This window comes from Fulmarus glacialis, unplaced genomic scaffold (assembly GCF_000690835.1).
Source record: "Fulmarus glacialis isolate BGI_N327 unplaced genomic scaffold, ASM69083v1 scaffold3261, whole genome shotgun sequence".
Classification (NCBI taxonomy): domain Eukaryota; kingdom Metazoa; phylum Chordata; class Aves; order Procellariiformes; family Procellariidae; genus Fulmarus; species Fulmarus glacialis.
Genome location: NW_009190735.1, coordinates 92956 through 116164, shown reverse-complemented (window position 1 = coordinate 116164; position 23209 = coordinate 92956). Strand labels below are relative to the sequence as shown.

The window sequence follows — 23209 nt, the reverse complement described above, 5'->3', positions numbered from 1 at the left end:
ATGGAGTTAGACTGTTCTTACTAGATGCTTCTGTGATATACCACATAATTAAAATCAAACATTGTAGTCTTAAGGAGCCACAAATATGAAGCATGGTTGATGTCCTGAGCAATCGCTAGGCATGATGAGAGGCAATTTGTTTGCAAGCTCCTTCTGTAACCTGCTGCCTGATAATTTAGTGGTCTGTCTGCCTCGTGATGCCCTGGTTCCCTATAGAAGCACCTGCTGTAGGGGATGCTGAGTGCTGTGGACCCTTCATGGGTGTCAAAGGTGCTGTGCATACAGCTTTTGGAGGTAGGCAAGTCTTGTCTTGGAAGCAGAGTAAAAAATTTTACTAGCAAAGTCATCAAAAACGTTACCAGCTCTCTCTGGGATAAAGAAAAGTGGTTAGAGCTCTAATGAGCCAAATGAGTACCAGTAAGTAAATAATCTTCTTGTAATTAAAGAACTAGACGTTGACTGTAAATAACTAAATCCTTGGTTAAAGGAGTACATAATTTTATATATTGTGAGATATATTAAATATGTTGGAAAGAAAGAAAGAAAACTGTAATATTTTAGCCTTTTCTTTTGGGGAAGAATTAGCTGAGTCTTCTGAAGTTTGATTCAGTTGTAAAATGTTCTGATCTGTTAAGTTGTTATAGTCTGGTGAAATACAGAAAGGTATTGGGAAGTAACTTCTAAGGTGCAGATGTGGTATCTTAGTAGGTGATGAATAGCATGTATTATTTTTTTTCTTTTCCTAAGGAAAAGACACTCCAGATTTGTTTTTCCTTCTTCCTGATGACTTCAGAATGTTTTGACTGATTTAAACCTAGTTTGACAGATTGGTAGTGACTTTAAAGATCGTGAAACTCCTATGACTTTTTATTTGGCTATAGAGATAAATGGTGATGTACAAGTAGAGATTCCTCCTTTGTGAAGATTAGACCAAGGGGAAACTGGAGCGTTGTTGCTTGGCAAGCAAAGTTGGAAGTACAATGATAGGTGAAGGAGTGGGTATTTTGTTGTAACTCCCGGAGGCTTTGGTTATGGCAGTCTCACCCTTGCCCGTGTGCAACATCGTAATTTCCAAAGGTAAAGTAAAATAAAATGTTAAAGTAAACCAGTCTTTAACTTTGCAAGCTGTGGGCTTGCGAAGCTTTGCCCGCAAGCTTTTGGCTCGCAGGGAGCAGGGAATGCAACTCCAGTGCTTTAATGTGAGAGTCCTTGTCAGAGCCACCATCCTAAAGCTTTCTTTTTGTTATCATCTTCTAGAGGATTCTGGCCCTTTACACCGGGAAGACAGAGGTATTTTATGTTCTTGGTTTTGTACTTTGCTTCTCCTTTTCTGTTAACTATGGTAAGAACTTGGTGGGCTTTCGGTTCTCTTCCTTCTAGTGTTTCCTGATCAGGTGAGACAGCTTTGTAAGGACTCGTGGTAGACAGCTTGCACTGTGGGCTACCAAAAGGTCATTTTTATGTAGCACAACACTCGTGTGGGTATATTAATGAACAACTTAATAAAGTCAGTGGTTTTAGGAACACTCTGATCCCCTCTCCCCCATGTAATGATTTAGAAATTAAAAGCTAGAGATTTAGTTCACAAGATTAAATAGAATTTTTCCAGATAAAAGAATGGGTTCAAATGCCAGAAGGAAGCATTCAGGAAGATGTTTTGAGAGATCAGGGAGCTGCAAGAAGGACCTCTGCTATGGTAAGAGGGTGTACGCGCGTGACTTTGGGGTCAGTGATGGGGAAGGAGTGGGCAAGGCAAGACAGAAAGGGAAAGGTGGGTGGGTAACAGCTCTTTAGTCTGGGTTGTGGGTAGCTGAAATTATGGAGCAAGGTCTTGCAGCTTGATGTTTTCAGTAGTTATACCCATGTATTTTCTAAACTAGGAACCTGTATCTGCCAGCCCTAGCAGAAACATGTATATTTGAACTGGCATTAGAACAACATAATCATACTTCTCTCTCTTAACTCAAACCTGTGGCTACATTGTGTATTCATAGTAAAAGAGCATTTCCAATTTTAAAAAGACACTTTTGGAAGTCGGTGTATACAATTACGTTTATCTATCATGTGGTCCAGAGCCACAGGACGCTGCTTTTGCATATCCTTTCTGGGTTTTTAAGATGAAGATTGAGGCAGTCTACTGCAAAATATGATTGACAATGTCAAGCAAAAGCGGTTTTCTGCAGATGATAAAGGTAAACTCAAATGGAGGGGAATAGGTGTGTGTGTTTGCTTTGGATTTTCTTGGTAATACTGAAAAATATATTTCTTTGTCTCCTGATTATGTGGTCGTGCATGCTGGAAAATCTGGCAAATTGTGCTATTTGTCAGTAAAACGTAAGAAATTTTGTATAATGAATTTCCAGGCTGCTTAAAGAGGGTGAAAGTCACTCCACTAGAGTGGTCCAGCAGAAGTTATTTATGTCCCATAAGCTCTTTGGTTTTGTAGTGACTCTAGGTGAAGTTGGAAAACGTCAAAATCTTGTTTCAGACTGGAGAGAAGAAGCTGTGCCCGTTTCTAACGGGGATCTATATCCTGGAGCAAGGGAGGCTTTTAAAACAAGTTTACAGCGTGCTTGGTTCCGTCTCAATCATTTCACCGAAGAAGAGAAAACGTGGAGAGCACAAATGTGGATCTGTGGCTGATTACTAGAGGCAGGGCAGGTAAAGCAGCAATGTGGCTGATTTAGGGGCAATATTCTATGATTCTATGATAATATCCTCAACCTATTCTGTTGGCAAAACCAGATTTGACATGTCTTTGAGAGCCCGTTTCTGTGCGCAGGCTGGATATAGGGGCTTCGGCAAGTGCACGCTGTTTGCTCTGGTCGAGTGAGTCGGCTCTTGCTGCTGGCTGGGGTGGGATTCGTGCCAAGAGCAAATTGGAAACAATCTTCCCTCTTCCCTGTGCCCATCACTACGGCTTTTCTGGAACTTAGAAATTTCTGCGTTCTGGCAGGTGCAGTAAACAGCATGACTGTATCAGTGTGTTTCTGGCTTTTAATTGCAAGTAAATTGTCGCACAATGGGCACTGTTGTTCAGCGGTGACTGGGAGGTAGCTACCCCGTGAGTTAAGCATCTTAAATGGAAATTTTTTTTTCTTACTCCTTTGGTTTCAGGATAGAGATAAGATCCCCTGAATCTTAGGTAATGCCTTTCATCAGGAGATGGCACAACATTTTATCAGCGAGGTTTCTGGCCTTGCTCCCAGTTGTGCAGAGGGAGAGAATGAAGCACGGAGAAGTGACTTTCCTGAAGTCACCTCCCAAATGAAAAAGCGAAGCAATGAAGCGTCACAAGGGCTGCGAAACATCAGTCCCATGGTCTGCCCAGTGGGCAGCGGTGCCTGTCCTGCCTGCACACCAGCCCGGCGTGTGCTGGAGATGCTGCACCGCGAGTCCACCTCCCTCTCGCCTGTGTGCATGAGTTGAGACGTTGCTGGAGTCGGTGCTTGTAGGCTTGCGATGTTGTGATACGGGTCCTGGGGACGCATGGGTTTGTCTTGGAATAAATTGCACGGCAGGACTCGGGTAGTGTTGGCGTTGCGGTTCCAGAGCTGCCTGTGAGCTGTTGGGCAGGAGAGCCGACGGGAGCTCAGCACCGTCCAGGTCTGAGCTCTGCAGAATCGCCACTGACCAAGTGAAAAATCATGATGAGAAACCATCACGCTGAAAAATTCCCAAACAGCTTTCATGTAATAAAAATGATGTTTTTACTTTTTCTCCCAGGGGAAGATTGTGAAGCTTCATGAGTCAATTAACACTTTATAAATTATTTTGAGATCAGTGGATAAACAGCCTTGTGTAAATGCACCGTGTATTACCTGCAAAAGCTAAAAAGATGCCACCGTGCCTTTTAACTACTCTCATCCCATTTTCTCTCTCCGATTTGATTTATTTGCACTTAGCATCCTTTTTGATGTTAGAAGGCCGATTTTGAACAGCTCTTTCCGAAATCCTGGCGTTCCCACTTGGGGAAGGAAGGAAAAAGACTGCTTTTCACATGTTACATGATTTTCTCCTCCGAATTGACAAGGTCATCCGAGTTGCACTTGGGGACAACTTTCTTTATTGTGCACTAAGTACCTCTAGTACCACCACAATATATCCTTGTCTAGCCCTGACATATGGAGCAGAGAAATGCAAATATGGAGCATATAGTATTCTGTATGCGGTCATAAAGAAGGAGGGGAAATGAGGATAACCGTGCAGAAAACGTAACACTGCGGCATTTGCTGGGGCGGTTTGGTTTGATGTAATCTATCCTGTGCTACTGATAAAAAGCAAACTTGAAGTTGGAGATGCTATGCTATAAAATATTCAAGTTATTTATTGGTGCTGAAGGCTACTGCTGATTTATCTTAGACTTGTGGTAAAGCATGACAATGCTGTAGTATTCAACCAGAACAGAGCTAGCAGGTTGCTGCATTTTAATGGACTGTGGTTTCCAGTGATGTTATTACTGTTACCATCGTTATCTTTTTCTTTCAGAGAAGAGCTAAGCCCTGTCAGAACAGACCATTTTATCAGCAGAGGTTTGTTGGTGCTATGGGCAAGAAAGGAGTGTCCCAGGAAAGTCAGTAGCGCTTAAGTCATTGAGAATGTGTATGTAAATAAAGCAGGATTTGACTCCTTGCATACAAGAGTTTCAAGAGTAGCCAGTGGCTTTTCCTGTGTGCCAGGACAGCGTTTGATCTCCTGAGACAGAGATTGCTAGACCAAGGCCAGGACACTATGCAGCACGTACCGTTTTCTGGCTGGATGCCACCCCTCCTCCTCTGCCTCGCCTGCTGTGCGGGAGCGGATCGCAGTTGGAAACGGGTATGTTGGTGGTTCCTGTTTGCTAAATGGTTTTGTGGACTAAAATGGCATACACAGTAAAGCCTGAGGTAACCTTGTTAGTCCTTACGTGGTCCCCGAGGAAGGAGGGAAGGACGATGCTCTGTTTGAGGACGCGTGCCAATGGAAGATAAAGTGTGCATGAAAGCCAGGGAAAGCATCGGGGACTGGATTATTCTGCAGTTTATGAATTGGTGTTAGATGGTTTCTCCTGGTATAATTGTAATACTTTTTTTCCTCTACTCTGTTTCCAAATTTTTTTCCAGGCTATTGCAAAAACATCCATTGCTTGTCTTCAAGGCAATAAATCTGCAGGGCTTTGACTCGCTGCTTCTGTTTTGTCCATACTAGACAGACCTGCTTCGGCAAGGAATGGCAGACGTGAGCTGGAAAACAGTAAGGACCAGTGTCTGTGCAGCATTGCAGCTGGACCCGGTTGTGTGAACCGTTTGCCTTTCTGCTGCAATCAAACAAGCCAACTTAAATTGTTGTGCTTTAAGCAGATGAGTTTGTCTTTGCACGGATAGGGGCAAGGGGAGCTCTTACAGCCCAGGAAGGACGGGAGGAGGTGAAGAGGCTGTTTTGTACCACCCCGCAGCTGACGGGGAGCAGCAGGTCGCTGCAGAGGGTGAGCTCTCCTCTTTCCCGGCTTCCCAAAGGGCTGAAGTTTGAGCTAGAACCTACCATCGTCCAGACCTAGCAGCTGATGTTCAGCAAATTAGGACACGGAGCTGGGCTCAGACACGACCTGAACTGTCAGCGTAGCATATGCCTTATGCATATATTGTAGAATAAAATGGGGAAAATAACGTCCATATCTGAGGACGTACAGATTCTGGCTATTTTCTCTCCCCAGGCCTGGCTCTGGCGTTTGGTCGGGAGTATTTTGCCAGCGTGGCACTACATTAGCTGGTAGTTCTCACCTCCCTTTTCTTCCACTTTCCTTATTCTTTCCACTTATACGTGCAGCGCCCGGTGCCTACGCTGCATTGAACCCGTCCTCTGTGTGTTTGTGTGTAATAACGGGAACAACAGAACTGTAACACCCACTGAGGCCCCTGGGAATTGCTGTAACACAAATACCACTGCTGCTAAATGGTTACTTATACACAACGATAGCCGGTGATTTAGGGTTGCCTGCTAATGTTCAATAAAATGCCAGTTGGGCCTGCATTTCTCAAGTTAGTATTTGCCTCTGCCTGCGTTTCTTCCAGTTTAATGGCCATACAAGTACGCTGTGCTCAGTTAATTCATCTATTGCACTGTATTTCAGGATTGGGCTTTGACATGCTTTTACCAAATTAGTCTCGTAAAAAGATACGTCACATGATTCAAATGCTTCACTGGCCTACAGATACATTAGTAAATCTGTCAAACCCAAATTATTGGCTGGTTTTAGTTGCTTTCCTGAGGAAGCCACTGATTTCTTGGAGGTAGGGGTGATAGTAATTTTGGTAGTTTTAATGATGGGGAAAAGAGAGTGGAGGCTGAATCCTAATGTGTGGAAAAGCACATTTAAATAGATCTCCCATAAATAAATACTATGGGCTTATAAGCAATTGATTATTTTAGAAAAATAGTGCTAGCTATAAAGGTAAAACAATTATAACCTGATTCTTATGTGTTCAGCTGTGCAGTGTGTGATGTCTTCCCTAATGTGGATCATATGCTGTTGCAATTTGCCTTTGAAGACAAATTTTAAGAAAATTCAAGCCAATTTAATTTTTTTAAAAGTATTTAGCCACTACTTGTATTTTGGGCACAATTTTAGTAACTAAGGGTGGGGGGGTATTGTCTGGTTGTCCTTAACCCTTAGCTTTGTGATCCTTATGATTAGCAGAAAATAGGTTTTGCGCTATAAGGGAAAGAATATAGCCGAAATGAAAGATCTAAAAAATATGAAAGTAAGTTCAAAAGTGTTAGCCAACTGAGAAAAATAATTTAACATCCCATTTAATGTCTCATTTATATCGTATATTGTTTCCGACAATGTGGTTTGCTGTGTGACTTTGAGTTTTCGGATGGGCACCATAGTATCTGTCAGAATTGCTTTTTCAATTAATTTGTTCTCCCTATTCCTTTCTCTAGTTTTTGCTGTTGGTAAAATACCTTGTGGCTTATATCCTCGTGTGAAGAGGATGTAAGAAGAGAGGAGTTAGGTGTTTGAGGTCGACCATAAACAGTTGACCATGGTCTGAGGGGAGTTCCCACCTTTCAGGGATGCTGCAGGGACCAATTCACTCACGTCTGTGGTGCTCAGATCGCGCTGCAACAAATCCACCGGGGAGCGGGTACAACGAATAAGTTGGTGGATATGCTTTGAACCTTCTCAGTGTCTGGAATGAGACGAGACAGAACTAAAGCGTGTTTTCATGCAGCATGTCAGATAATGGTCTAGAGAAAAGATAAACTTTTAGGGGTGTTTTTCCTCCTTGTCTTTTGAACTGTGTTGCAGCACTTGAGAGAATGAATGTCTGCTTTGGCATAGTTAAACCTATCGAGGGTTGAGCTGCTTCCCATCCCGTGGGTTTGCGTACAATGTCTAAACATCCTGTTGGTCTCATCTTTATTAATGATGTAAGATATTCCAAGCCCATGCTTGTGGAGTCAAAGGCTTGCTATACTGTTGGAAGTTTGTCCAAATGAAGTTCCCTTGACCTGTAGTGTCCCTTTAATCACTAGTGGTGTGTCCTGCCCCTGGGGAGCTGCAATTAGCTTTAGCAAATAAGTGGCTTTCAAAGATTTTCACCAGCTAGGAGTTGTGAAAATGGATGCCCACTGAAACAAACCTTAAAAGCATAAAATAGCTGAAAGTAAGTGAAATGGACAGCAACTAGAACTTCTCAGGCACTGCATTTGCATCTTCTGCTCCAGTGTTCCACATCTTCTTTATTTGTTTGTCACCGCCTTGCACAATCCTCTCTGCATCTTCTCCCAAGCAACCCCAGTGCTTGGGCTCTTTCTCTGCATTCAGGCGTTTAAGAAAGAGCCACATATGCCTTGTGCACTTACACATCACACCCTGCGTGTGTGAGATGCCCTATGCTTGCCCTCAATGAGGTAAAATAAATTTGCTCTTGTGCTTGTGTTTGAAGCTTTTCAAATCTTTGATGAATCTTTCTTCCTGCAAAAGTTTGCTTCACGTCCTTGAGAAAGTCTGGTCTTCAGCACAAGTGAGATGAATGTCTGCTGAAGATGACTGGTATTTGACAATTGAGAGTTTTGAATTGATCTTTTCTTTAAGGAGGTATCATGAGCCTGTGCCATTAAGTGCCTTAAACTAGAGGGCTGAGGCCTTGAACTTGATTTGATCTTCTATGGATAGTCAGTGGATAAGGAACAGGAGAAGAAGCCTTTTGCTGTGAGTTGCATTAGTAGTAATTTATATACGTTCTGTCTCTTCAAAATGCTGTAGAAGGATAGTCCATGAACTGGATTAGGGGAGAGGAAGGGAACATACATAAACATTCTCTCTGCTGTCTGGGCAGAATCTGTTATTCATGGTAGTAGAGTCCTACCCCTCCTTTCTCTGAACAGATTGACCTTCGATATGTCAGAACTGGTCCGTCACATCAGAAACATCTACTGCCATCATTAAGAATAAACCACAGTTCACGTCACGTTGGGCATTTCAGATTTCTGGAAGGTGAGGCTCAAAGACAGCCCAATTCAGAACCCACAATGGATAGGGCTTGCATGATAGAGAGGTTTGTGGTAGTCTTGTAGACCATGCTAACCCTTGCTGCATCTGCTGGGGTAACTAGTGCTGTTGTGCCATGCAAACTTCACTTGGGTAATGGCTCACCTGTGCATTCGGCATCGATTCGACAGGGTTTCGGCTCTGGCTGCTGTTGTCCCGTGGTACCGCTCAGCTCGGTGCTGTCGGTGGTAGCCCAGGAGCAATCCCTGCTCATTGGAGGCAGGGGCGACTGCATTGCTTGCTTGTCCTTTCTCCGGAGCTGGGGATGTCTCTGTCCTGCTTGAAGACTGTGTTCATTTATTGGAAGGTGTGGCTGGAGTTACACCTAATTACTCTGAAGGTCTTTTCAAGGTGGTTCTGAAGTGCTTTAAATGAGGCAAGTCACAAAAATATCATGTTACATTTTGTAGACTGTTACATCAAGAGATTGCTGGTCCACTCAGGGCATCTTTATACTAATTCTGAGGTGCTTTATGAAAGCAAAGTCGCTGCTCCAAGTGCAGGGCTTTAAATAGAATGGACTGAACGGCGCTAGTACCAGTGAACTCCCAGTGCATGCCACACAAATGAGAGCGCCTGCATTTTTTATCATTTTAACTAGAGATTTTGAAATATGGCCCTTCTTAGATTCTTCAGCAGTTAAAAAAAAGCCTATTTTTTTCTTGCTTTGAGGAGCAGATTTGATGATTTCACTGGCGACTGGCGGGAAGCCTGTTCTGCTCGCTGGCTGCAAGCCACAAGTGCTGGCAAGAGCAGCCGACAGGAAGATGAAGAGATTTACACCCTCTGATTTGTGTATTAACGGGGGCAAAGCAGTAGATGGGCTTGTTGGTGGATGACAAAAATTTAGGGTAGTATTTCTTTTCCCCACACAGGTGTATTGTGCTACTGTGAATGACAGGGAGTTACACTCCCAGAGATTCAGCGTATCACGTAGGCTTGTTAATAAATATTAGCGGTTTTGTTGCTTTGAACATCTACTGTGCTTTTCCCCCTTCTCTTTGAGAAATCAGCAAATAGTCTTAAGACGAAAGCTGTGGCTGTATCTTGTAGAAATTGTGAGAGAGGAACTAGATCCAACGCACTGACTGAGCAGCCATAGAGAGCTATAGGTGGGGAGCTCTGGAGATTCGTGTTTTGCCTGTGGCTATAAAAATGTCATCGTTTCAAGCCGTGATCTTGAAGAATGACAAATTTGGTTCTCATGAACTCTGAAATGCTGAAAAATCTGTGTAGTGAAGAGAAAAGCAATCTTGAGGGTTGCACTTAAATGATGCAGTTAAAATTGAAATTTTTGTGGTTTTGAATGTATCCTGCACGTGTGGGACGTTCAGGCACAGCAGCTTTGTGCTAGTGCTTTGGATCAGAAAGAAAGATCTGCGAAGACTAAGTAGAACTGACCATGAAGGCATTGAATCCTTGATGAAAATCCCCCTACAGCCTGAATATGTGGATGGAAAAAATAGACTTTTTTTTCCCCCCATGCATTATGCTGAGCAAAGCCAGCAAGCAAGCTGCATAAAAGGTGACAAGTAAATTAGATTTTAAAATTCTTGCTGTTTTGATAATGTGAGCTGACATCAGTAACACAGGTTAGGGAAAAGTCTTTTTCAGAATAAGAAGTTCATTTTCATGCCTATTACCTTCTGTGATGGGTAAGAGGCATCAAAGGGCAGATCCTGGCTCCACCTTCCTTCAGCTAGCCTTGCTGGGTGGAATTAGATTGCTGCCAAGAATTGGTGCTATAATATTTACGATGGACTGTACATGCTGGGAGAGAATTGCTGTGCTGGAGGAGACCTCGATGTGCCCCTGTACTAGAAAAGGGGAGATTTTCTTCCTGCATGGGATGTTCTGAATTGTCTGTTGTGAGTTATGGTTTCTATCTCATCCACAGTGAGTTCAACAGCACTTGTGTGAATGTGTCCACATGAGGGTAGGGCTGATGGAGGAATAGATGGCTTCTGACCTTCCTCTCCTGTGGTTTAAGAGGAGACATGGTGGCTCTCCTGGCATTATATGAGGAATCTGATCTAACAGTAAACTATCAGGATTAAAACCTCCTCAAAAGGTGAGGATGCCTGGAGAACTGGGGCACTTACATGGCTAAGAAGCATCAGGGTTGCAACACAGCTTAAGCGTTCGAGCCTAAACTCTCCCCTAAATCCTCTCTTATATAGCTGCTTATATGTATACTATTGCTTTTACAGTCAACTATAAAATCTGTGTGTTGTTTCTTTGACTTTGTTATCAGTTGACCCAATACAGAGGTTCCCTCCAGAGATGTGCTGCTATTTGAGGTCAACTATAAATTATCCTCCTCCCAAAAGGGCTGCCGAGAGAGAAGTGCAGGGACTGCCCCTTTCAATCTTCACAGTGGATCTGTGAGGGCTATCTAAAGTCTGGAGGACTTCACAGCAAGAATGTCAAGGTGCATTTTCCAGTATGATAATTGAATGCTAAATACAAGGTGCAGAAATAATTATCTCGCCCTTAAATGTGTAGGCTAAAAAAGCTATCACAGTTTGGTTCTCCTGAAACAAGGCTAAATGCTTTGTTTGGCTTGGAGTTTGGGATGAATCTGGCTGAAAACATCCAAGCTGCTTTCGCTCCCCTGGCAAAAAGCAGGATGAGTCACTCCTCGATCCAAAAGCAATTGGATTGAGCAATAAGAGGACAGCAGAAAAGCATGTTAAGTAGATGGTTTTTGACACTTGTTCAATGAATATTAAACATAATAGTGTCTCTTTAAACTCTTCCTTTATTTTTAGGGTATCTGGTGATGGTGGTCCTCAAGTGTTCTTTGCAGCAAGTACATTTTCAATCCCTCTTCAGTAGAGCCCACAGGCTTGAATTGTACTTTAAGCTCATTCCCTAGGAGAATTTTTCTCCTTTCTCTGAGAAACTGAGAACTCAGCATGAACCCAACCTTCCTTTCCCTCCTGGGCTGTCCCTGAACTGTATTTCAGTTTGTTTCAGTTTGCAGGTACCCCAAAAGAAACTCCCACTCAATTTTATAGAGAGGAAAGAAACACTAGTATATTTACAGAAGAGCTTGGGAAAGCCTGGTTTGAACCCCTGCTTAACTTGGATTTCTCCTGTGACCTTGAGCGAGCAAGTCAGTCACTGTAGCATTTCTAAAAATGCCTAAAAAGCCTGAGGAACTCTTCTCGGTTAGAAGCTACCACATTTTATAAGCTAGTGGGATGCCAGTTTCTGTGGCTTTGCTGCCTTTCAATATTTTAACCTGTATCTTAGAGACTCAGTTCCTCATCTATGAAGCTGAAATGACATTATCTCTTGTTTACATAATACAAATTAAAGGCTGTGATGCACTCAGATTTTTTATTTTTATATATATATATTTATATGCGCACACACAGACATATAAATAAAATAATTGAAATAGAGTACCTAACTATGTGACTAGCTGTACTTCGGTTCATCTGGAGCTATTTGGACCTGCCTGCCACTGTGCTTCATAAGTAATTACTTGGATCTCAATATGCAATTTTAATGCCAAGCCCATGTTGATCCTCATCTCCTGCAGGCAGGGCCATAGACTAGAGTCATCCTTGTTGAAGTCTGACTTGTAAAATCAAACTTCCAGACTTGAAACTGTCTGTTCTCCCCTTGGTTGCAGCTGCTGGATGCTCAGGGGCCCAGACAGCTGCATTTTGGTATCTCCCCAGGGCTGCAATGGTGGGTTACAGCTGGGTTGCTGCAGAAGTAACGCCTGAGACCTGGGGAAAACAAAAGATAGCAAATTAGAGTTGTAGAAGTTTATTTCTAAGGATGCTGTGTTGCTCTCTTTCTCTGAAATTCTCAGTTTCTTTTCAATATCTTATTTTTTGATGGAACAGTTTAGGATACAGTTGATATGCGATGGTGACTATATTGTCATCACCCATAATTTATGCTCTTTCAAACAGCCGTGTTAACTTCTGGTGAAGTTTGCTTATGTGTGTCTCCAGAGTCAGGAGATACCAAGGCAATCGTATGTTCTCATCATAAATCACAAGCGTCAGAGACCTGTGTATTCCCTGTTTCACGGTGTATTTGTATGTGATGTGATCTGCCAGCGGGGACCGTGTCTGTGCGTTGCAGTCGGAATTGCAGTACTTTGTGTTTCGCAAGATTTAAATATGCTCTGCGTAGTCAGAATACTGAGTGTGGGTTGTATTTAGAAAAAGAAAAAAGATCCTGCCTTATTTGTACTGGTCATGACCTCTTAATTGATTGCTCCCATCTGAATATTAGTACAATTAACATGTAGTCACCTAATTTAGGTAATGCTCCCGGGTTCCCCAGCCAGGTGAAGACGAGGGGTTCCTCTGCCTGTCTCAAGGAAAGCCCCACTCTCTGCACTGAGTATAGAGGAAGCTTTGGGAGATGGGCGGCCTAGTTTAGGCATAAAGGACAAATGCTCACACATTAACGATGTTCGTGTATTTTTAGCTTAGGTATGTGAATTTGATGAAAACTGAGTGCTAATAAGAAAAGATCATCCATGGTACCCTGTATACCATGCCAACGGCTGAAGCAAAGAGAGCAGCTGGAAACTGGGACTGTAGAGCAAATCAGCATCTCCTTGCTCAGATTTTGTTTCCTCTAGCATACCTTGAGTCTAGGCCCAGCTGGTGGTTGGTAGGTAGTCTTTGAAATATTCAGCTCCTAGCAGGATGAAGTATTTCCAATATCAAACACAAGTTTGAGGAGCGGTTGAACTTTTGTCCTGTTGAAAATAGGTAATAGTAAATAGGCCTATGATTACTTGATGTGTCGCCTTCTGGCCTCATCTGCTCTTGAAACACCAGCCAGCTTCTCATCCTCGCTTCTCAGACAGTAAGGCACCCTCCTCTGCTTCACTTTGCACCGAGGTGCCCTTTGTGGCAAATTGGTTTAACTTCCATCTGTATAAACCTTAACTGCCCAAATTTCCTATATAAAAAATGCAAAGGCATAAAATATCTTATTAATATTCATTTTATTGTAATATTAAAATCTTTCCCTTTTGAGTCCTTGTCATTAGGCTGACAGCCAGTACTAGGAGTGGCTGTCTGGTACCAGTACTGCAGGAATTCCCTGGCTGGCAGTACTTTATAGAAGTATTGCTAAATGCATATTGGTGATTTGACCCCCCTCCCCCCAGTTAGTTTCTTCTAAATCAGAAATCTGAGTGTCCACCTTTTCATCAGTTTTATCTCCTCTGAGATGTACGGCTTCCCGTCCCGTAAGATGGGGTTTGTAACAAGAAGGGGAACACTTTATTTAGCTCCCGTTTCTGTGAACAAACCCGAACGTCACTTCTGTACTTGGATTATTTCGTGAAGTCTGTAGGTCTTGTTCTGATACTTCTGCTGCATGTTACTTGGTGCAAATCTTTCAGAATTGTAGAGGGGAGGTAGTAAATGAAAAAGAATGTAGAGTAACTAAAATACAGCACCTTTTTGGAAACCAGCCTGTGAAGAGAGAATTAGACAGCAGTTTCTGAAATGTTTACGTTTCCAGATTCACTCACCCATGCTTGCTCGCTTTCCTATTTTCTGAAGCAAGCAGAAGGAACTCGCTCGTTTTCATTACCTTGGTTTCTTGCCCTTCAGCTATTATGTGAATTGAAAGTGGGGAAAAAAGGTCTTGTCTTGATGTTAAGTAACCTTGCAGACTTCAATTTGAAACAAACAAAGCATTTAAAGCAGTTCTTCTCTGGGGGATTGTACTGAGTGCTACTAAATTGCTGAATATTTAATAGCTAAACATGTTCCAGACCTGGAGGTCTGTCCCCTAAATGATAAGCTTTTTTATTAAGTGAACTTTAATTGCTTAATAATTGGGTCTTCTGTAAGGAAAGATGGGGATCCTGATAGGCTGCCAACCAGACTGCATGGTAAATCGGAGCTGGGTACCGCTTCCAATTAAGTTTCCTAAGTAGGTTTGGGTATAATGCAGGGAGGTGCATCTACGACCCTTTGGCTACAGAGCGAAGCATCACGGAGGATCTGCAATGTTTAATTCCAGAGTCTGCCTCTGAAAGTGACTTTCTCAGGATGTATTTGCTGGTCGGTTCCCTTGAGCCAGCTCCCGACAACCTAAACATTTGTGTAGCTTCAAAAACTCTATTTAAAATAAATCAGCATAAGCCAGGAGAGCTGTGAAGACCCAGTGATAGTTTTAAGATCTCATATATTATGGTCCTGCAGAGAGATGAATGAGTTTTGAACAGAACCATGGAAACAGGTGGTTAGTGTCTTTTCACTGGGACACAGAAAAAGATCTGTTATAGATTGATTTTATTATGTTTTTTTAAGCTTTAAAAGAAAAAGGGTTGGGATGCCTGCAGAAAGGGAGGTGGTGCAGAGACAGGGCAAAGCGTGAGCTGGCTCTGCGCAGGGGCATGGCAAGGGAAGGTGCTGCCATGGAAAAAAAGATCCCTCATTGGCAATTGTTTTAGTCCTAGTTTTTACAGTAAATTGTTAGATTTAGCTGTCTTTCCTCCTGGAAAAGTCTGCAGTTTTCAACAGTTTTCCATCACTGTTCACACTGCGTTTATCTTCTTTTTTTTTTTTTTTTAATTAAAGTGTTGAATGCTTCTATTTTTCTAGCTCGCACCAGCTTTGCTGGGGGTGAAAAGCTGTTACTTGTGCGTCTGTGCCAGTAGCTTGGCTGGAAAGTAGCATCCCGGCTGTAATGGGAACGTGTGCGAGGGTGCAGCGGGTGCAGGGCTTGCGTGGATGGGGTTGGGAACGACCGCCTTTTCTTTGCTCACTCTGTTCATAGGGATAACTCGTACACACGGCAATTAGGAAATACTGCTGCCCACACAACAGTAGATTCACGTAGGCTCTTTTTCACGTGTGGAAATGCTGTTAGGAAGCCTTCACTGAGCTGGTTTCAGTCTTGCTAAAGAATTTTCCTGCCTCGCTTATGGAAGCGCTTTACCTGGGTTGCGAGATCTCATCTTTGCGGGTGCTCTGGGAGATAGGAGCAACGTGTTTGAGGAGGAGAAGGGAGGCAAGAGATGGGTGGCCAAAATCACACCAGAAAACAGGTGTTTGAACCAGGAAATCAGCTTGGGGCTCCCACTCAAATGTCTTTTTCGGTACGTGATCATTCCCCAGTACGTTGCTTTTGCTGGGTGGCATTTTAACGTCTGGAGAGTTGGGTCTTTATTCTTTGCTTCCTCAGCTCCTTATAGCCTCTGCTGACAGCTCCTTTTTGAAAGCCTTCGCTGTATACTGGCTGATATAATCTAAAAGATGCTTGTTTCCTATATACTTTTTAGTTGCTTTTAGTGTTGTCTTGTAAGTTTTTCACTCTGTCAAACACTTGGTGCATGTCTGCACGCACTTCTGAGCGATGATATTTGCTGGTATGGCTTCAAATAGTCCCTGCGGGCAGCAAGTGTGCCTGGCCGGGCTGGGGGCTGGTAGGGTCGTTTCTAGGGATTGGCCAGGATAGAGCCAGGGCAGGTCCCCAAAATACGTCCACAGCATCTCTAGCACATTCCTGATCCAAGCGGTTGCTTCAGCCTATCTTCTTGATTTGTCCATCTCATGCTTGGCTGGAAAGAGGGCTAATTTTTTGTTTCCTTTTATCTTTTTTTTTTTTCTTCTTTGCAAGTTTATCTGTGCTATTAGTAAAGCAACAATGCTTCCAGGTGATAAAAGTCCATGATCTTGACATCCTCTATCACTTGCACTTTGAATCTTGCAGACCATGTCGTGTTCTTGCTGGGTTTCTCTTCTGTAGCACATGAAGGACGTAGTCCTCATGTTTTTGCACCGAGTGAGGCTGGGGCATCTGGGGGTTGTGCAATTAAAGCTCCCAGCTCTGCTCTCCTGCCCTTGCGAGTCAAAAATATTTCATGGAAAAACAGACACAGGTCATTCCTCATCTGAAGTATTTGATTACGTGACCTAAGCAGTTTATTTAGGAGAGGCTTTTTGGAGTGTTTTTCCTCTTATTTGGGCGGAAGGGCATAGGGAAGGAGAAATATAGCAAGATGCAACTGTAACGTTTTCCTAACCTTACATAGGTTTAGTTGTGCTTTCCTTTGAATGCCACCCAGTTCTGAACAGTTTGTATTGCCCGATAGCATGTCTGTACTTTGTTAAAGTTGTTCCTGAGTGGGTTTGTAAGTAGCAGGTGCAATTTGTTACTCTCTATGTTGATAACACATCTTTTCTTTGCTGTTAATGAGTATAATTGACAAAGGAAGGTGTTAGTCACCCTGCCATTATTGCAATCTCCAAGTAGTTTTCAGAATATCACGTAAATTTTAGTCTGGATTGTTAACAAAATCCAAATCGGCATGGAAACAGCATGCAACTTCTATTTTCAGCAGCTATCTAATTGCTTTTTTTGCTTGTGTTTGCAGGACCACTGAGGTTTCTTTCCCAGACAGAATCTGTCACGGCTTTTGCAGGAGACACCATTCTGCTGAAGTGTGAAGTTGTTGGTGAGCCCATGCCTGTGGTGCACTGGCAGCGGAACCAGGAGGACTTGTTCCCGAGCCCGGCCGACACGCGGGTGGCTGTCCTGCCCTCCGGAGCTTTACAGATCAGCAGGGTTCAGCATGGGGACGGCGGGATCTACAGATGCCTGGCGAAAAACCCAGCCAGTTCGAGAACTGGAAATGATGCAGAAGTCAGAGTTTTGGCAGGTAAGAACTGGACTCTTCTACACCACCTCTTTCTTTTGTCTGGTTGTGTCCTTTGGCTCTCTGAAAGAGCAGTCACTCCTCCTGGGGTAGCTAGGCTGATTTATCCCACTTTCTTTCCAGTTACTTCTACAAGCTTCCAAGTTCTTCTTCACATGGAAGAGCCTGGAGACCTTTAGAAGCAGTTGGATGCAAAGGTGAGGAGTTGAGACCTTAGGAAAGTATTCATGCTGCCTAACTTCAAGTACTGAATTCAGATATTTATGAAGCTGGTCTCTTCTACATGGTCAATGGAGGGAGACAAGTACTTCCCATCTCACAGTCTTGGTGAGAGCACTGGAATTATTTTCCCAGAGCACTCTCTGGAAGAGCTCCTCTCACTCCATTGAGTGTGAACAATCTGTTGGGACTAGCAGCTGAATTTACCTACTCAAAGTTAGGTTGCTTGGATATTTCGGTGCCTGATGTGATCTGCCAAGTTGCCCAGACCACAGTTTGGGATCTGACACGGTTTAACTGTGACAGGTAATGTTACTAAATTCATGGCCAAGTGAGCATCTTGCTCTCCCTCTTAATAAACTCATCAGCTAAATAGATGATTACAACTGCAGTCTAGTATCAAAGCACCAAAAGAGTGGTTTGAAAAAGGTATTACTGCAAAATCTCCTTCCATTCTAGTTCTACATGCTAACATGTAACCACTAATTAAATGGGACAGGGATGATGTATTTCTAGAATTTTTTTATATGCATTTTCTAGACAAATGTTGTTGGTTTGCATGATTTCTCACTAAGTGAGAGGTAACTGAGCAGGATTCTCAGGCTGCATTTGGAGATGGTCCAAATGCTATAGAAATCAGGAAGGCCAGGATCAGGCCTAGGGAAGTGTCCATACACTAACAACGTGTGAAACTTGATGAGTTCATCCTCGCTTCTAGGAGTGGTTTATAATAGCTCTGGGATTTATTGCAGCGGAATTTGGGGGATTACAGTTTCTTCTGTGTTTGCGATTTGACACCAAAAGAAACAAACCAAACCACCCCCCACACCCTCTAAATTTAGGATTACAAACCAAAGCCCATGTCCTCACTTTCCGCTACAGCAGTAGGTATTGATCCTTTTTGGAGCTGCAAAGCAAAATAACATCCAGGACAGCTGGCAGCAGGGGAAGACCACATCACCTGGAGTTACTTGCAGGTTTTTGCCTATCTTTTTGGTGACCAGAGTTTGTGCCTGATCTCTCTAGCGTGGACCTGTTCCCCATTTGTTGGTTTACAGGGTGGCTGTTCTTGGGGCTTCCAAGCTCCGCAGTTATTCATGGCAATTTGAGATCCCTGGGGGAAAAAAAAAATCTTCAGATGTCTTGATTAAAATTAAGAAAATCGTAAAACTTTGTATTTTAGACCTGGAAGACTTCTCTTGGTGTCCGCAGCTCTTCAGAGAATTGTTCATTTGCCATGTATCTACATTTCAGAACATTTGTGGATGGATTGATGTTTCTTCCTTTTCCCAGTTTTGGTCATTAACATCCTGGCTAAATGGTCTCTCTCAGGCTGTCTATAGGAGAGAGGGAAATTAATTTATCTCTTCCCAGCATGTTAAAATCTTATACCAGGGAAACACTGGAGCAAATAACGAGGAAAATATATAACAAGGAACTAGTGGAGTCCCTCAGACTTTGGCTTAGGGCAAGCAGCACAAGGTCTCATTTCAGGATAATGTGAGCAGACAGAAGCTCTTATAAGAAACAAGCGGTGCTCCTGAAACAAAAATTCAGATCTTATTGAGCCTCTTGGGAATTTTGTTCTCATGTGCACGCTTTGATGGCTCAGAGCTATGTGATACTTTGCTGCTAATTCTGCCTCTCCTGTTTTCGCTTGTTGGTAGAAATCTCTCTTCCATTGCAGCTCTCCTCTTCCATAATTAACGAAGGCAGAATACTCTTGTTGGCCTTTTTCCCCTGGTTAGTGGGGAAGAAAAAAAAGAAAAGTTTTAAATCTTATTCAAGGGAGCAGGCAACAAAACAAAAGCGTAGGTAGTATATCGTAATTCTGTATTTTTAAAATGCAGCTTCTTCCACAGATAGTGATTGTGATTTCTTTGAACCCACAGTGTATCTGTCAGGATTTGTGGCGAAACGGACTGCAATCCTGGCAAATAATTTCTAATCTTCTCTACAGCTTCCAAACAGAATGCAACAAAAAAGAACCGAGGGATAAACATCCTCAGTCATTTAGTTTCTTTAGTCAAAGTGCCTGTGGCTTAAATATTTGATTTGACATTGTGGTGGGTCTGGAGAGATCTGTATCTCCTCTTGATAGAAAAATTCATTATCCAACATGAATACAGGTTAGAAAAACAAAATATTTGGATGAAGGAATTACTGATTTCCTGGACAAATAAGTAGTAGTAGTTTAACTACTGTAGCTTAACTCACTGTGTAAATGAAGGAAAAGTTGAGCTTTCAACCCCTCTTACCAAAGAGAGGGGGTTTGTAGGTGCATGAATGTGTCTACTGGGGGGCAAAGCACTGAGCAGGAAGTTTTTACTTTGATGACTAAAAGGCACTTTACAAGTGACCACTTGCACGTGTGTTTCCTACGTGCAGTTTGGTTCTGCCTGGGGAAGCTCTGGAAGGGGCTGATTCTCCCCCCAGCACATCAATAAACGCATTTTACAAATGGCTCCAGCCTTGCTAAATCCTCCATGTGCCTGTAAGAGTACCCAGGCCATACGGGAACAGATTTTGAAGAACTTGTATAAAAAGCCCAACAAACCTGAGCAAAACTCTTGAGGAATTTTTAATGTGTCAGGTTTAATCTATTGCTCTTAATTTTAAGAGTAGCTATTGCAGCTTTTTGCAGGAAGCTCATTTCAAATGCACGTTTTTTCACCTTTCTAATTGAAGTGCAGCTCTTTTCTCTGGGGTCCAGAAACTTAATCCCAGGTGAAAAGTTTAAGCAAATACTGAAAACATGAGGAAATACATATTCAGATAACTGCGTGCGCTCACCTAATTAATTTAGAGGGAATAATGCTACTGTACAAAAAAAAAGCAAAAGATCTTACACAAACAGTATTAAGGAATTAATTCTTAGCCAAATTCATTGCTTCTGTAAATTAATGAGTAAGTTTCTTTGGGAGGTCTGTACACTTGAGAAATACAGATGACATTTTAAAAGCAAAAGTTGAGTAGTTTGGTGCCTGAAAGGTATTAATTCTCTATTTATAAATAATAATCCTACATTTATCATTAGCTGTTCAAGTAATCTGCTGCTGTAGTATTGTCTATTATAGAGGTTCCTTCTTTCTCTCTGAGCTTGTCTGCTGAGCTGCAGTGCAAGATAACGGTAACAATATCGTGTAATTCCTTCATATTTAATGCGAATAGAGTTTGGTTGTGATTCAGCTCCTTCCTCGCGGTTGCATTTCTGAGGAGAGAAGGATAACAGCAGCAAACAAGACCGAATTGATCCTGCGAGAAAGAATTGGGAAGGGAGAGGTTGATGGTCATGTTTAAGTAACTGCGTGCAACAGAAGTTGCCTTGTGAGCTCAGGCTTGCTTTGATGCTTAAGTGAGTCCACCTTTTAGAAGAAGAGCAATTGCAATGCAAGACTTACTTAAATACAGCATAACATCATGGTACTGACAGCGTTTTGCAGTTACCACTGTCTTAGGTTGATTTTGAATAGTCATGTAAATACAGGAAGCATCTTGTCCGAGGACATGCCATTTGGGAAATGAAAGGGGTGGAATATACTGAATTATCTTGTTTGGTAGGAGTTTGTTATTTAATACGAGTTTTGTAGTTAAACTTGGTCTTTAGGAAGGTCTGGCTAAGCTCAAGCACGCAATCTCTTTGAAGCTCGGCCATCAGTTCCTCATGCAACACACTGAACTTGTATCAGGTGCAAAGAGAAGTTAAAGATTTCTTCTCATCTTTTATACCTTGGGAGGATCCCTTTGTTGATGCACATTCCCTAACAGCGCTAATTGTCCAAGTCAGGCCTTCATCTTATTTTTAACCTCAACAGCTAGTGCTTAACAGTGTTTATTCTTAGATGAAAACAGATTTCCAGCAGATGTGGCCCACTTAAAATAAATACTGAACTTGTGAATTTTTAAAATTTTTTTAAAATCTAACCAATTTCACGTTTATGTTCTCCAGTGCCTATTTCCTGCAGGGGTGCCTTGCCCTAATTCTGATTAGTACATAAAAAAACCAAACAACAACAAAACCAAACAAAAACCCCAGCAAAAAAAGTGTCACTTATAGATGCAGAAATTGCAGTGGTCCAGAGTCAGGTCCCCTCCACAGATGGATCCAGATCATGGTATAAGCTGAACTTGTTTGCACCACATGTGTATTTTGATGCTCGTTTACCAGCAAGGTGATGCATGCAAGTGTGCGAAGCCTCTGGTTAGAGCTCAGGGTGCTTTGGAAGGGCTTTCTGTTACCAGAAACCTGAATACGAGCTTCTAGTTTGAGGCAGTAGCTGAAGGAGTGAATGTTGATAAATTAATGATAGCTCAGAAAAGAACCATGGTGTTTACTGCACATAGCCTGCCTTTTGGTAAACACATGGGAAATGTTGTACTTTATCTGGGAGGTTTTATAGACTTGCTGCTAGCGTGCTCTGTAAGCACTGACTTGGGGGAAAAGGCTCTTTAATCGGCAGTTTTTTATGAATGAGGTGAAAAAATAACATCTGGAAATGTGAAGCTATATTCATGCATGTAGAAAAAAGCTAAACACTTAAAACTGGTAATAGCCCTTGGAACTGTTTATTTTTCTACTGAATTTTTCCATCAATTACACTTAAATCAAGGTTGGATTTTCAGTTGCTGCTCCTCCTGCCTTTCAAACCGAGCAACAAATGGAACAAAAGCCTTGCCCTGAGCAGTGCACCCGGCACAGGCATCACTTGTGCTGCTAAACTGGTATAATTTCTATTAAAGGTTTCATTTTTACCTCATTAGGAGAGAACCATTTGGATGGGGTGTGCCCTGTCACAGAACATGCTCTGTTACTCAGCAACAGTGTTCTCTGTTGTTTTTTTTTTTTTTTTTAATTATTAGTAGCATTTGGATGCATTGGGGGAAAAATATTTTCTTGTTTGGTAAATATATCCTCCTAAGGTGTCATCTGTTAAAGTCAAGTTTGAGAACAAGGCAGCAGTGTGAGAGTATGCACACGTGTACACGTGCTGTCGTCTTTCCATGTGTATTCTTACAGGGTAGATTCCTAGTTAGAAAAGATCCGTGTAATAACTTCCAGTATCTGGTTATCCCTACTTCCAGCTGCCCAAATGAATAGCATTGCTGAGGTCACTTTATAAACTAGCTATATTTTGACCTTTAACAAAAAAAAGGTTAAATTTAAAATGTTTATTAATAATCCTGGGGAGTGAGCTATCTTGCCTCTCTCCGCTAGGTAAATCTGATTAGTGCTTAAGTAATCTCTTGCATAATACATATAAATACCCGTTTCCCATGTTACAGCAGCTCGCCTAGCTGGAAATAAAAATGAGCAGGCAGGCAGAGAGGTATGTCCCGTCAGTGTGTCCGCTTAGCAGGGAGCTGATCTCAAGACCAATGCAATCACAAGAACAATAACTAACATCTGCTGAAGAGCTGTTTGCTCAACAACTCCCTGGCTAGTTGCCAGATAAGTGTTTTTATTTATGAAATATGCATTGATGTTTCAGTGATTGCTCTAAATGGATTGGTTTTAGTACTTCCATTTGAAGCACAGATTGAGTTCAGAACAAGGGCCTTAAGAATATTATGTAATTTAATTCTGAAGGTATTTGAAAGCATAAGTTATTGGAAGGTTCCTGGTATATGATTAACCTTAAGAAATTGAGCTAGCTTGAGGATGCTGATACTGTCAATTAGTGGACCATAGGCTGGCTTGCAAATTTGGGCATACAGAGAAGAACGAGGTAGTTCACTTTAAATTAATCACTGATTCTGCTCTCAAAATGCAGTCCACAAAGAATCCCAAACGAAAG

General features: G+C 42.3%; 1 protein-coding gene across 1 annotated transcript in view; it reads left to right on the top strand.

Moving 5' to 3' along the window:
• Positions 1-23209, top strand: part of LOC104083022 (netrin receptor DCC-like) — a gene marked incomplete at both ends in the record, with an annotated part of 137257 nt that overhangs the window by 37612 nt on the left and 76436 nt on the right. Inside the window, one exon of the mRNA XM_009586365.1 lies at positions 16914-17198. Coding sequence (XP_009584660.1) covers positions 16914-17198 — 285 coding nt within the window. The remainder of the gene's footprint in view (positions 1-16913; positions 17199-23209) is intronic.